Source organism: Sciurus carolinensis, chromosome 10 (assembly GCF_902686445.1).
Source record: "Sciurus carolinensis chromosome 10, mSciCar1.2, whole genome shotgun sequence".
NCBI classification, from domain to species: Eukaryota; Metazoa; Chordata; class Mammalia; order Rodentia; family Sciuridae; genus Sciurus; species Sciurus carolinensis.
This window is the reverse complement of record NC_062222.1, coordinates 75,887,606-75,901,794: the sequence shown is the minus strand read 5'-3', so window position 1 is coordinate 75,901,794 and position 14,189 is coordinate 75,887,606. Positions and strand designations below refer to the sequence as shown.

At 38.6% G+C, this 14,189-nt stretch overlaps 1 protein-coding gene across 1 annotated transcript in view; it reads right to left on the bottom strand.

Annotated features, from left to right (window-relative positions):
• Antxr2 (ANTXR cell adhesion molecule 2) overlaps positions 1-13,887 on the bottom strand; it is a 139,758-nt gene extending 125,871 nt beyond the window's left edge. Inside the window, exons 1-3 of the mRNA XM_047566694.1 lie at positions 12,991-13,887; positions 12,248-12,319; positions 10,073-10,144 (exon numbers count right to left, since the gene is read on the bottom strand). Coding sequence (XP_047422650.1) covers positions 10,073-10,144; positions 12,248-12,319; positions 12,991-13,142 — 296 coding nt within the window. The 5' untranslated portion in view covers positions 13,143-13,887. The remainder of the gene's footprint in view (positions 1-10,072; positions 10,145-12,247; positions 12,320-12,990) is intronic.
• Positions 13,888-14,189: the final 302 nt, after the last annotated feature.

Sequence of the window (14,189 nt, the reverse complement as noted above, 5' to 3'; positions counted from 1 at the left end):
ACATGTTCACTATGATGTTTATAATATAATGTTATCTGGCGTCTTTGAACATTCAGAGGGTTGTGTGTGCCTAGACAAGGGGTATTAGGAAAAAGAGAAGAGGAGAAAAGAGTGAGTAGTGACAAGAATGCACCCTCTTCATCTGCATTTCTCCTTTAGATTATCATGCTGCTGTCCCAGAAAACCTATAAATGGTGGCAGGCTGGATTTGAGGTGACAGGTCAGTACAATGGATAGGATCTCAGGGCCTAGAATCAGACTGCTTGGTTTCAAAATCCATCTCCTCCACTTACAAGGCATATGAGCCTGGGCAGGTTATTCAAACTTTGTTCTTCAGTTACCTCATTTATAAATAAGGGCAATACCGTACTTACTCCATGGAGCTATTGTGAAAATCAAATAAATTTACACATGTAAGGTGTCTGGAACAGATATTAGTTTTCATTCTCTTGCCATATGGTGTGTCAGGGACAGAGTAAAGCATCTCCCTCAATGCTTCCTTAGTTTAATGCTACTCTGCATTAAACAACAAACACATCACACAAGTCAAGCCTGGGAGCTTGGTCTCAGTTCTGGCACTTAAGTTCCTCATCCTGTGACTTTGGGAAACTTGTGTAGTCTCTCTGGCCCCCCTTTTCCCCCTAGTTAAAAAAAAAAAAATGGAGATAATAATATTACTTGCATAATGGAGTCATTACAAAAAATTAACAGAGCTATTACATCCAAACATTTGGTGTACTTCATGGCACCTAAGGGATTAATAATCGATAGGAATAGTTTGCATCTATTCACTATAGCCCTGGTCTTTATCCATAGAAGATAATTTGAGTATGAACTGTCAGCCTAGTTAGTCACAGTTTGCACACCTCATCTGAGGACTATTCCTTTATTAGTCCTTCATGAAACACCTAGAATTTTAAAATTTTTAATTCATACAAACTACAAATCATATGCATAATAAGTATTCAGTATTGCTCTTGAATAGTTAAATATAAACAATCTCAAAATGTACATTTTAGACTACAAATGTGAAATATTCTAAATTAGGAAATAAACATATTTTCATATTGTACTAGCTAAGTATTTCTATGTATCATTAATTCTTAAGTCCTTGAAAGTTTGAATTTAACAATACTAGTCAAAATTATGAAGGGAACAATCTATTCTAACCTTGCTCAAGAAATGATGGAAATCTTCAAATAATGGAAGTAAAGGAGAATGTGCTACTATTATTAAGAAACAAATATTACTTTATGCAAAAGTAAAGGAGAGGTGAGAAGAAGTTAATAACAAATAATAAAAGTAAAAGACTTGTCATTTAAAATTTTCTGAGATAGTTTATTTGGTTACAAAAGAATCCAAAGACTAGTGCCAAAATTACCAATCTAATTTGTTATTTGGGTTTATTTTTACCCTAAACTGACATTTAGCTCATGAAGAGATTCATCTTGCAAATTTTATTATTTCTTTTCATATAAACTATGGTACATAATTTCTAAATACATCTTCTATCAATTCTTTCCAATCTATATGTGCCTATTCTTTGACCAGGAGATAATGTTTCTCTCCCCTCCCCTTGAATCTGGCTACCCCTGTTACAACTTGGCACTAAAATAAGGTAGAAGGTATGTTCCTGACCATCTGGACTCCAAACCTTGAGAACAATGGAAATTATGCTTCCTTCATCTTGGAATACTTGCTTTTGGAATATTCTTCCTGGGAACCCAGGCACCAAGCTGTGAGAAAACCTAAGCCACCTGCAAAAGACACATGGAGGAGACCCCCAGTTGCTCCACTAAACAGCCCTAGCCGAAGTCCTGAACCAAAAACCAATTCTGTGACTGCAGCACCAAGTAAAATTACACTGGGCAGAGAAAACTCCCAGTGAGCCTGGTCAACCCTTGAACAGTGACAGAGAATACAATTATTATTGTCTAAGTCACTTATTTGGGGATGCTTTTTCATGAGTCATTGAATAACCAAAAAAAGGAACTAGTAACAGTACCAGAAGTGTCAGCTATGTCATCACTACCCAAGTTCCCATTCTTTAAGTACAGCTCAGTCCTATCTCTTGGGAATCCTACTATGTATCTATATATGTTTTTCATATATGCTCCTGGGTCCACTCTCTGGGCTTTGACTGTACTTTCTGAGTCATCCTTCCTTTATTGTTGTTGCTGTTGTTTGTTTTTGAGACAGGGTCTCCACTAAGTTGCTGAGAGTCTCCCCATATTGTTAGTGCTGGCCTTGAACTTGCAATCCTCCTATCCCAGTCTCCCCAGTTATGCACCACCATAGCTACCCACCTCATTCCTCCTTTTTCATAAGAAAAAGATTCCATTTTAACTCCTTCCTGTCCATAGAAGTTTGAGGGACCAGAAGACCCTCATTTTCAAGTATCTCTGTCTCTTTTAATCCATTGATATAAGTTCTTTAGAAATTTCGTGATACCTATGTATGGAATTATGATCCTCTCTACTAGACAAAATCCATAAGCACAAAATTTCTTCAAAAGAGGCTCCTTTTTACTTTAGATTATAAGTCAGGTGAGACACATACCCAAAAGATTCTTAGAAACCTTGATGTTTGCCTGAGAGCATCTATAAAGTAGACTTTTCGGATTCTTATAAGCCCTTTTGTGTAGATGAGATGATCTATAAGGCCCCATCTTAAATCTTTCTGAACTCTTAACAAAGTACCTTTCAGCTGCACCCTCCACCTGATTTTTCCTGATTCCACAGTTTCTAAGCAGCAATCTGAGTCTGATTATTGATCTAAGTAAGGCCATTTCCTAAATTTGGGGAACATTTTGATGAGGGAGACAGAATGCAAAAGAGTTTTATTCTTAAATCCATGAAGTTTTTACTCTTTATACTTTCTCTAAATCGTGCTTGAAAACGGAAGTTCCTTCTTCTGCCCATTTTTCTCCTCTCATGTTATCACAGGTAGCTGAAAGAAGTTACCTGGCACCTTCAACAGTCCTCCTAGGGGGCTCCTGAGCTACATCCACTAGCTGATTGCATACATTTTTAACTTTCCATGTTCTCACCAGACTTTCTACCACTACACACAAAGGCCACCTCTGCTTCTGCCACCAATAATAACTTATGCACTGTTCTTTAAGTGTTCACATCAGTCTGCTCAAGGTCTTTCAGCTGCTGCTGAAGTCACAATTTCTATGTTGGTTTCATAATGTTGCATAATAAATTAGCCAAAAAATAGACTGTTTCTCAGGATACCATACATAGATTGGGTAGTCCTGATGCTTCACATGCTGCCTGTTGAGAAGTTGGAATGAATAGAAGGGTTGAAATGGCCTCACTCACATGCTGGGCCAGTTGGAGCTAGTGCTGGTGCTGGCTGTTACCTAAGAACTCAGCTAGGACTGTTGACCAGAAACATGATTCTCCTCTATGTGGCCAGGTTGGGCTTCACCTACCATGTGGTCTCAGGGTAGTCTAAGCTTTATATGGCACCTAGTTTCTAAGAGTGCAACACAAGAAAACTCTCAGGACTTACTAAGTCTTAGGCCTTGAACTAGTATTGGTACAATTTCACTTTCATGTATGTTCATTTTTTAAAGTCAGTCACTAAGAGGCCCAGCTTCGACTTTTAAAAGTGGTGAGTATGTCTGCATGTTTGTGTTTTCTATACATTCTATCATCTTAAAAACTAATAGGCTTTAACTACCTCTTACTGTCATTTATTACAAACTTGCTCATTTTTTATTTTTTATTGGTCACTCTAAGGCCAACATTTGCCAAGGTCTCTGTGGGTCTAGAATACAGACCAATAAATCTAAGGTGGTGGTCCTGGATCCAAAAATAATCTGCTCACGAAGTACCCTGAGTTTTGCGAAAAGTTTTTCCCAATTTGCTGTGCATCTGTTCACTCTTGGCTCACACCTGAAGTTCATGACTACTGCATTTCACATATTTTTACTCCATTTCCTCACTCACTACCTTAATGAACCATTAGAATTAACCCCTGCATCTTACCACTTCTGTGTGCCAGGTTTGTCCTCCAGGATGAGTAACAGTGTACTTAATTTTCTAGAACAAACTCATAAAGCAGATGTGGGGCTTCATTGAAAGTGTCTACTAACACATCCACACTAGGATCTGCACTGCTGCATAACCAGACTCCTCTGGGTTAGCACAATGTGTGGTCAAAGTTGACATTTCTAAACAGGAGAAAATACACACACACATATTTATTTATATATTTATATATATATATAAATATATATATATATATTTTTTTTTTTTTGGTTGTTAACTAACCTAACTGTGGTTACTTCCTCTCCCCACCTAACTGGCTTGCTAATACAGAGTAAATGTAAAGGATGACCATGTCTTTGAATTATGACAAATTCTGATTAATGTGAAAACTGCAGAAGGGAAGCACAGGGGACCTGAGCTCTCACAGTGCAGGACTCACACTCAGCATCAGACCCAGTTGTGAATCCTGGTTCTAATTACTGAGCTGTGCCCATGTGAGCAAGGTCCTTCGACTCCTTCAACCTTCTTTTGGCATCCTAGCACACAAAAGTGAGATGATGGTGTCCACAGATTACCTCCAACTCCACTTCAGTCTTAGTTCCCTTCCTACCTAATCTCAAAACAACATAGAATGAAAACAGAAAAGCGAACTAGACAAATAATAAATGATAAGTATCAAAAAGCAGGTAATTGCAGACACTTTAGAGAAGCAAAGAAAGAAAAGTGAATGGAATTACAAACTTCTGTGATGTTCCTTGCAGGTGTCACACCCTTCATGAAGCTTTCCCATGCACTATAAAGAGTTTAACTTGTTCAAGGTCACAGAGCTACTAGGTAGCTCCTATGTCACTTGACCCAAGGTCCAATACTGTTTTGTTTTGTTTTGTTTTGTTTCAGTCTGATAGGAAGACTTCAGGACCCTCCAGGGTAATGGTTGAATGACCTGTTCCCTGAATTCCATTCTGATTCCAAGTTAGCAATCTGTTGCTATAGAAGAAGTCGGTCAAGTTTCTTTTCTTTCTTTTTCTTTGCAGTACTGGGGATGAAAGCCAGAGTCTCACACATGCAAGGCAAACACTCTGCCACTGAGCTACATCCCTGGCCCACATTTCTCTTTTAAGTATTTGCTTCATTTTTTACAAATACATTGCTATTGAATAAAATTAAACGAGATGGACATATAAACATTGAAACTATGAAGGTTTTCCTCACATTCAATTACATGCCTAAGATAGTATTATTTTCAATAATAATAATATTATTATTGTTTATCCTCTAGCATTTTTCCATGCATTTTTATCACACACACACACACACACACACACCATATAAATATTTAAGGATTTTATTTTGTTCTTATTTTACAAAACTAAAAGTATACTGACATTGTCCTGAACCTTGGTTTTCTCACTTGCTACATCTTGTATATACTTTCAATATATATGGATTTCCCAATTTTTTAAATTAATGCAGTCTATACATCTCATTCTATGTATAGACTATAATCTTATTATATTATCATCAATTGATGAACATTTAGAAGGATATGGTTTTTCACTATTATGAACATTACTCCAGTTTCTAATTTTGTGCATATACCTGTCCTGGTAAAGCAGTGCTAGTACTTCAGTAGGTCTTAGTCCTAAAAAAGCAGAATTACTACATACAAACCCTCTAGACTTATAGATTTTGACAAATTTAGCTCCAAATTGGATGTTCCAATTTTAAGTTATCAACTGTGTATAAAGGACTACTTTCCCATGAATCTTTAATTCCGTTTTTAAGAAAACAGAAGAAACTCTTGCAAATAATAGAAATGTGTATATTGTCTGAATTTAATTGACTGTTCTATAATTTCCTACTAGTTTGCCTAAGGACTATTTTTTCCCTAAGTAGTTGATTATTGTGTCAGGTCAAACAATTATGACTCAGTTTGGATATAAGTACATATATTGAAAAGGAAGTTTAAAATATTTACCACTGAAATATGTAAATAGGCATAAGGAAAGTAGGAAATCCAAGTCACCATCAATTATATAGTACAACTATAAAGAGAGAAAATATATGAGAGCAATTATTAACTCAGGTTCTAGAGTCAGAAGAACTTAAACATTCATTCAACACATAAATTGAGTTTCTACCATGTGCCATGCCCTGTTTTAGGAGGTGGACGATATGAATGCACAAAACAAATAAGGTCCCCCTACTTTCATATTTATAATATGGTCATAGAAATAAATTAAAATGATTAAGAGAAAAGTTTCAAAAAGTAATAACCAAACAGTGTTGTTAAGAGGTAACTCTGAAAGAGGGTTGGGGTTCCTTTAGACTTGGTGACCACGCAAGGCTTCTTAGAAGAGGTGACATAGGAGACAAGTTATGACAAGAACGAGCTACCCGGGGGAAGATCTGGGGCAGAGAAAGAGTGAAGATCCTGATGTGCAAACAAACTTGGCCGTGCAGGGTCTGGAAAGGACGACGGCTGGGCTAGGCTGCAGGATGCAGGGTTTAGCAAAGAGGAGGTAGGGCTCTAAGGCCATCAGAAGGCACTTACTTTCTATTCTAAGCCATTACACTGATTTAAGTATGAGAGTGGCATGATCTGTTTTAAACTTTAAAAGATCATTCTGTCTAATATACTACTTGCTGCTTGTTAACTGTGTGTCCTTAGACAAGCTACATTACTTTCCTTGGCTTCGGTTTCCTCATTTGTAAAATTGAGATAATAACATTATCTATTAGATGGAATTGACAGGATTAACTGAGGTTATGCATAGAAAGCACTTTGCACACTGCCTGGCACACAAAAATTGTCTTAACAAATGTTTTAAACTAAATCACTATTAAAACATTAAGATAAATATTGAACAGAACTGAGCATAATTCACTATCCCTATTTATGCCACATAATAATGAAATCTTTAAAGTCCATCCTGATTCCATATTCTATAGTATGGAAAAGTTGGATATTTCCATATTGAATCAACACTTGGCACTTTCCTCTTACCTGACCCTAAAGTGCAACCCCATGTATGTATATGGTCATGTTCCTACTGACCACACAGATCATTCATCTTTATGTTATTCCTTCATCCTGTATTTAAAGTAGACAGGCAAATAGGTAGGTAGGTAGATGGATGAACTAACAGACACATGAAGGATAAAAATCAGGGGGTAAGAGAAAAGAAGGGAGTGATTCTAACTAAAGTATTTAAAAGAATTGTTTAAAATAATGAGCATATAATTATATAGCTGAAATTTCTTGCCATGTTTATTATTTCATTTGTGCACTGATTTATTGAACACCATCCTGAAGTCATACAGAAGACACAGCTCTACATAAGTCCTTCCTGCCCTCCAAACTTGCCTTGTCTCTCCTGAAAAACTTTAGCAATACTCTGAGAAACACAAAAAGAGCTACTTCTCATATTTACTGAGGTACTGAAGAATTACAGGTAACGGAACCAAAATTATGAAATCACTGTACCTTGCTTAATCTTTGCTTTTCAAATCATGTACTTAGACACCTATCTGTGAGCATGCTTCAAGAAGTTGGGAAAGTTTATGTGGAGGATTCCAAATTCTAGGTTTTCAAACAAAGATCCACAAGAGTTGTGGAAACATTTCCTCAACCATAAGACATGTAAATTGTTTGTACATACTTAAAATTGTTTAATGGAAAAAAAGTGACCCCATACCCAAACATAGAGGACCATAGAAATTTGAAAAATTGCTGATTCAACTAATAAAAATTAATAAAAGAACAATTTAGAAGAAAAAATATCCTTTATTAGAAATTATTCTATGATATGCAAAGTACCTTTCTATGCATCATCTTATTTTGATCTTCACAACTCTCTAAGAAAATATGGCAGATTTTATGTCTATATTTTATAGACAGAAAACTGACACCAAGTTGATGATTTGCCCCAGTCTCCAAATCATTAAGTGGCAAAGCTAGAGTAGTTACCCAGGGTTTCTCAGTATACTTTCTGTCACCCCAAACTATTTCAATATGTCATAAATAGTGAAATTCATTAAAACCCAAAGCATTTCTATTTAACAAAAGAGGAACCAGCTACACATAAAACAGATTACAAGTAGTATTATTAAAATTACTCATGGTATATTATCAGTCCTTTCAAGTAGGACAATATTTTCTTTATATAATGCTTCCCTGGTCATTAAAATACTGCATATTCCCTAGTTCTAGATAATAATAATAATAAAGTTTATATCTCTTGAATACTTATGTTCTAGACTCTGTCCTACATTCTCCATACTATCAATTCAAATCTTGCAAAAAGATTCTGAGGTTGACATTATTATCACCATTATTGTCATTATCACTATGTAGGTGGGGAAATTGAGGCAAAAAGAGGTTAAGTAACTTATTCTTGACCATATGGCTCCAAATTGGAAAACTGATTTAAACTGTAACATTAAAGTACAACAATATGCTGCCTCTTGAAAGAGAAGCCTCTTCTCCCGCCCATTTCAGTCTCTCCTCTACAGGATTCAACCACCCATAAAGAAAGAATCTCTAAAAGATTTCAACCCCTTCCATGCATGTCTAAGGAATACCAATCTGGGCAACCAGTGACTACACTTCATCTCCAAAGTGCTGGAGGACCCATATGCAAAGTGCCTAGAGAACCTGGCACAATGCATGTAGCTGTCAATTACTGAGTCTTCTATGTGTCTGGCATTATGCTAAGTGCTTTTCTATATATATGCATGCCATAAATGTTAAAACTGTTCTTTTTTTTCCTTGATATGCTAGATCCAAACCTGTTTCTTTGGAAATTAAACTGGGCAATGGAGAAAATTTATTTTTATAAAGTCAAGAACTGTTATATCACTGGGCATAGAAAACTGCTGTACAGAGGTTGTAAGGAACTACTGATGCTCTGATCCCTGATGAGAACTGCATGCACACAAGAAAGTAAGGAAGTAAAATATTAATTGGAAGGCTGAAGTCCTAGGCTGAACTCACCACCTAGATTTCCTCTCCAGAAAAAGGAAACTTAATGAACAAAGTTAGAAGCTTACATATAAATTTTTCTAAATCAATTCAGTGAATTATAAATAAATTCCTCTCCCTTGTGCCCTTTTAAATGTTATACTTTCTTGACCTGTTCAGAGAAATAGGTGGTCAAGAAACAAGTGACAATCAATTGTTTAAATTGATTTAAAAATAATAATAATAATAATAACTATATCATTTCAGAAATCCACATGAAAGTACATCAGTTTCCCTTGCTAAAACTACAGATTGGAGAAATTTGATCTCAAAATAATGCTAATTCATTTGTTCATTAAATAATAATTAATCAAGCAAGATCTTACATACTTTGGGTTAAACAAAGTAAAAATAAAAATGAAGAAAATCTCCCTTCTAGCCATGGAACTTACAGACTACTAAGCAAAACTGATCTCCTTGAAAGCAGCCTTTCTTTAAATATGTCAATAGTCATACTTTCAGTCTGCCATGATAAGATCAAGTGAAAGAAATGCATGACATTAGCTTGGGAAAAGTCACACCTCTTAAAAGCACTGAGATCATGTGTGTGGTGTGTGTGTTGCTTCAAAAAGCTGAATATATTCAACGTCAGTGGACCTCAAAAGAGAAGTCCTGTGGACCTTAAAGTAGAGAAAATCTGGGGTTTCTACTGAATCTAATAAATTATCCAAATAGATTCATATCTTTCTCCTTTCTTACCATCCTTCAAACCCTGGTTGACTAATACATTACATCCAAACAAGAAAAATGAAGAGCAACTCACAGTAATAGTGAGGGGGAAAGGTAGAAAATTATGAATATACAACTAAGGCAGGGATCTGGGCTTCCTTGTACATTCCACAGCCAACATAAATAATATTGATTTTCAGATTATCTGCTCCTTTCTATTGCTCATTCCTCCTTTCCTTTCTATTAGTATAGAGAACTGAATTGTCTGTGCATTTGCTTGATTCCACTGAGGGGCCTGAATTACTACTTGGAAATATCAATCATGCCTTTAAGATTCATCTCTACTAAAAAGCCTGCTGTGAGACGATAATGCACTAACCTGTCTCCAGTTAATGGCAAGATGATGGTTGCTTGAGAAGAAAACACAATGAAAGATAATCTCATTTCAGGGCTGCAAAATAAGAAAAGAGCCATTTAAAACATTTTTAAAAGAAATATTGATATAATACAGATGTATAACTAAGGAATCTCATTTGAAATTGGTCTCACTGATGGTCCAGGCTTTTTTTAAATGGAACTTCCTAAGTAGCTTCACTGAATCTGCTTAACATTACTGCATAAGTCATTTTGGATTTAGTCAATGCTTGTTGGTGCTCAAATGCTCCTCCATGACTCATAGGAGTTTGCATTTAGAAAGAGTCTAACTAAAGATAAATTCTGGGCTGATGTAAAATCTTTCAGAGAAAACACTTCTTCCCTTAGTGTTAGATTCATCCCCTTGAAGGAGGCTAGACCCTTTGGGGTGATTATCATTAATCATATTTAGGGCTCTCGAGCAGCCAGTTTGACTTAATGACCACAACTATGATAAGGGTTCATATACAATTCATCCTGAAGTGAGAATATATAAAGAGTTTCATGGAAATTATAATAAAACAAAAAACTTTTACCTCACTTTTTAATGAGGTATTTTCAGTTTTGTAATCTCAAATATTATATTTCCAATCAGCAGTAATTGTCCCAGTCAGCTACATCTTTTAGGTTTTAGGCAGATAGCTCAAATGGCTCTTGTTTCTAGTACATTCTATGCAACTATTATTAAGATCTGAAACTGAAGATATGAAACTAAGGTCTACAAACTGAAGATCAGAATTATCTCAGACTCATACATACTTTAAACATCACTCTCTTCAGTAGTCATCTGGTATTCAATTCCTACAATATATACTTAATAACTGAGCAAATAAGCTTGTATGTTATAGAGAGAATTGTATGCTATAGAAATCCACCTTGCAAACCAGACCAAATGTATATGAGACTCACTTTCGCAACTGTTACATTGAAATAATTCATTGCTTTTGATTAAAACTATGTGACGCTCTGAACACCATAGGATTAAATCAGAAAATTTGTAAACAACTGTCTGTTCTATGTTGACATATAAGGACATAGGGTCTTGTTTCTTTTTCTTTCCTAGGCAATTTTACCTCAGACCTTGTCCAGAAATGAGAGTGCTGTACTTGGCTTCTTAAGCAGGGGACTGATGATTGAACATGGACAGGCATACATTTTTATAGGGATAACTTTACTGCTGCCAATAACTGAAAGCAAGGATTGCCTAGGCCTCTACAGATTGTTTGAAGTTACTTACAACATGACTTTCAAAATGTTTTGATCATCCAAGCCTGTTTTACAGAAAACATTTGGGCTAACAAGACTGAAAGAAGCAATATTTAATGATACAGTTCCTATTCATGTCCTTTCCATTATCTTGATAACTTGCATTTGCTCATTGCATTTTTTTCTTTAAAAAAGAGAGAGAGAGAGAGAGAGAGAGAGGGAAAAAAAAGTCTCAAAAGCCTACTATTCCAGGGTTATTTTTAAATAGGAGATGCCACTAATTCCTGGTTACCTCTAAATAAAAGAGTAAGCTGGATTTCATAGCAGTAATGCTTTTTTTAGGAAAGGAAACCAGTCTTTCTAGTGAAGCTTATTGCATATATAGAACAGTTAAATTTTAAACCAGCCACACACCCACACATTGTGTAAACACAAGTCATTTCTTTAAACACACACACAAGTGCTTTTTCTGGTAGTGGGTTATTAACACATGTTCATTTGAAGTTTTCCAACATTTTTTTCTCTTAAATAAGGACCTCTACAATGCTAAAAATTGTGTGAAATGGAAAATATATTATGGATACTATTAGCATAAAATTTATTTTTTAATGTGATAAATTATGAGAAAGCATAACTAAAATTCAAAACAGATGAAAATTCAAAAAGGAAAAGACATTTGGAAGCGTATTTGAAGATGCTTCCACAGAGTCTAAGCCAAGTTTGGGGGATCCAGATAAAATAAGCCCTCGAGGCCTGAACAGCTGTCCTAATAACATGTGTGCAATAACCTCCTTGAGGCACTTAAAAATCAACATTTCAGAAAAAAAGTTTTTTTTTTTTTTTTTTTTTCCTGCGAAAGGTTTCGGAAAGGGGAACTTCTACATTTTGATCTATTTCCTCTCCATTGCCAAGAAAAGTAAAGTGGGAAAAATACCTCACAAATCTCTCAGTAAGTTGCTGGACAAAATTGTAAATTTCAATCCAGTTTTGTGCCACACTCCCAGACCTGAAAAAGGAAATTAAACTGGTCAGAAAAACAAAACTAAAATGCAAACATTTCTTCAGTACCACGAAGACGGGAAACCTGGCTGCTCTCCTCTTCAAGCAACCTGAGGATACCCTAAGCAGTAACTTTGGTGCTAGCCAAAGCCAAGAACATCCTCCCATTTGGGGGCTCTCTCCCTACTAATTATTTGCTTTTCACAATAAACACGAAAGCCTTTTTTCGTAGAAAATGCAAACCATATTGAGCACGTTAAGGCTCTTCCTTGCTCCAATGAAAGCGCCCGTGATCAGGATGAAAATCAGGGAAACTTTAGACAGCCTAAGTGTGCTGAGTGGGTTAGGACCAAGGCAGGGAGAGTCCTTGGGACAAGAATGCTACGCAAGTGGTCGGACTCCCATATCCCAAGCGGCCCCCAAACTGGCAAGCAGTGAATATACACCACCTCCCCAGAGAGCCCAGTAGCCTTGAGTTCCCATCACCACCACTCCATCCCCTCTCCAGCCTACACAGATCCAAAAGCGCTGGCCTTCGAAAGGAGATAGCAACAGGGCACACATCGGCGGGTTTCCAACACCCCTCCCCAGGACACACACGTTCATCTCAGCCTCCCTAACTGCAGCTGATCCGGTGCCGCCCTCACCAGGAGACCCTGACCTCCCTCCGGCACTCACTTGTCCAAGACGAAGTAAAGATCAAAGGCTCTTCTGCAGGACGGCTCCTCCTGCGCGTGCAGCAGCCCCCCAGGACCGCTGAGCACCAGCAACCACAGCCCGGGGAACAGCCAGCTCCCGGAGCTGCGGGCCAAAGACCCCCCGGTCACCATCCTGTGGCCAGGGGCCTGCGACTCCCTCCTGCTTGCAGACCCCTCTGCTCGGCTGGGTAGATACGAAGGAGCCGGGAGTCACCAGGGACTGGCCCTGGGATGGGGGTGCTGCGAGCAGCTGGGGCGACGGCGCCGGGTCAGCTGGACCCACCAACTGATAGAGGGAGGTAGAGAGGGAGAGAGGGAGGTCCTGAGAGGACAAAGGGAGTCTCCGCTGCCGCCACAGCTGCTGCCGGAACTCTTGACGAATCCCAGTGGAAGCGCGATCCAGTCCTCCCCCTCCCGATTCTGGAGAGTTCCTGCAGACAATGAAGGCCCACAGCGACAGCTCTCAAGACAAGTTCCTCCCCGGCCTCCGACCAAGCCTCTAGCGCCGGTCTCGGACCGCGACAGATAGTCCCATTCCGCCCGGAGGACTGAAGTCTGGCCGCTGCCGTGAGCTGCGGGACACGCGCCCCAGGATCGCGGCGACCGCCACACAAACTTGGAGTGGAGACCCTCCTCTTTTGGTTTTCTTCCTCCGGCGGCCCAACTCCCGTCCGCACACCAAAACTTTCTTCCCTGTGCTCGGATCCGACACGGCGCAGCTGGGCCAGGCCGTCCCCTGAAGCGGAGGAGGCGGAGCGCACCCTGGGGCCCGAGGTTTGACAGAAGCCCGGCCAAGACCAGGAGTGCGCCTGGGCCAGCTCGGGGCTAAGTGTGTCAGTGTGCGCCCGAGGGCGGGCGGGGCCGGGTCTGAGGCCCGCACAGCTACACACTCACACTTGTGGGTTCATGCCGAGCTGGACATGACTAACGCTTGCCAGATTTTGGAAGGGGGAGAGGAGTTGAGAAAAACAAATGTCCTCTAGAAATTAAACATACCCACAGATCCTGCAGGCCTGGCCTATTTCCCCCAGCTGTGCTGGAACAGCCCTGTGCCAGGTTTGAAGACCAAAGGTCAGCAATTCCATGGGAGGTGGTGGCCTGCTCAGACCTCATTCAGCCCCACCACCACCACCACACACACGCACTTTTACATGAGGCGCCTGTATTTAAAAAGGGGGA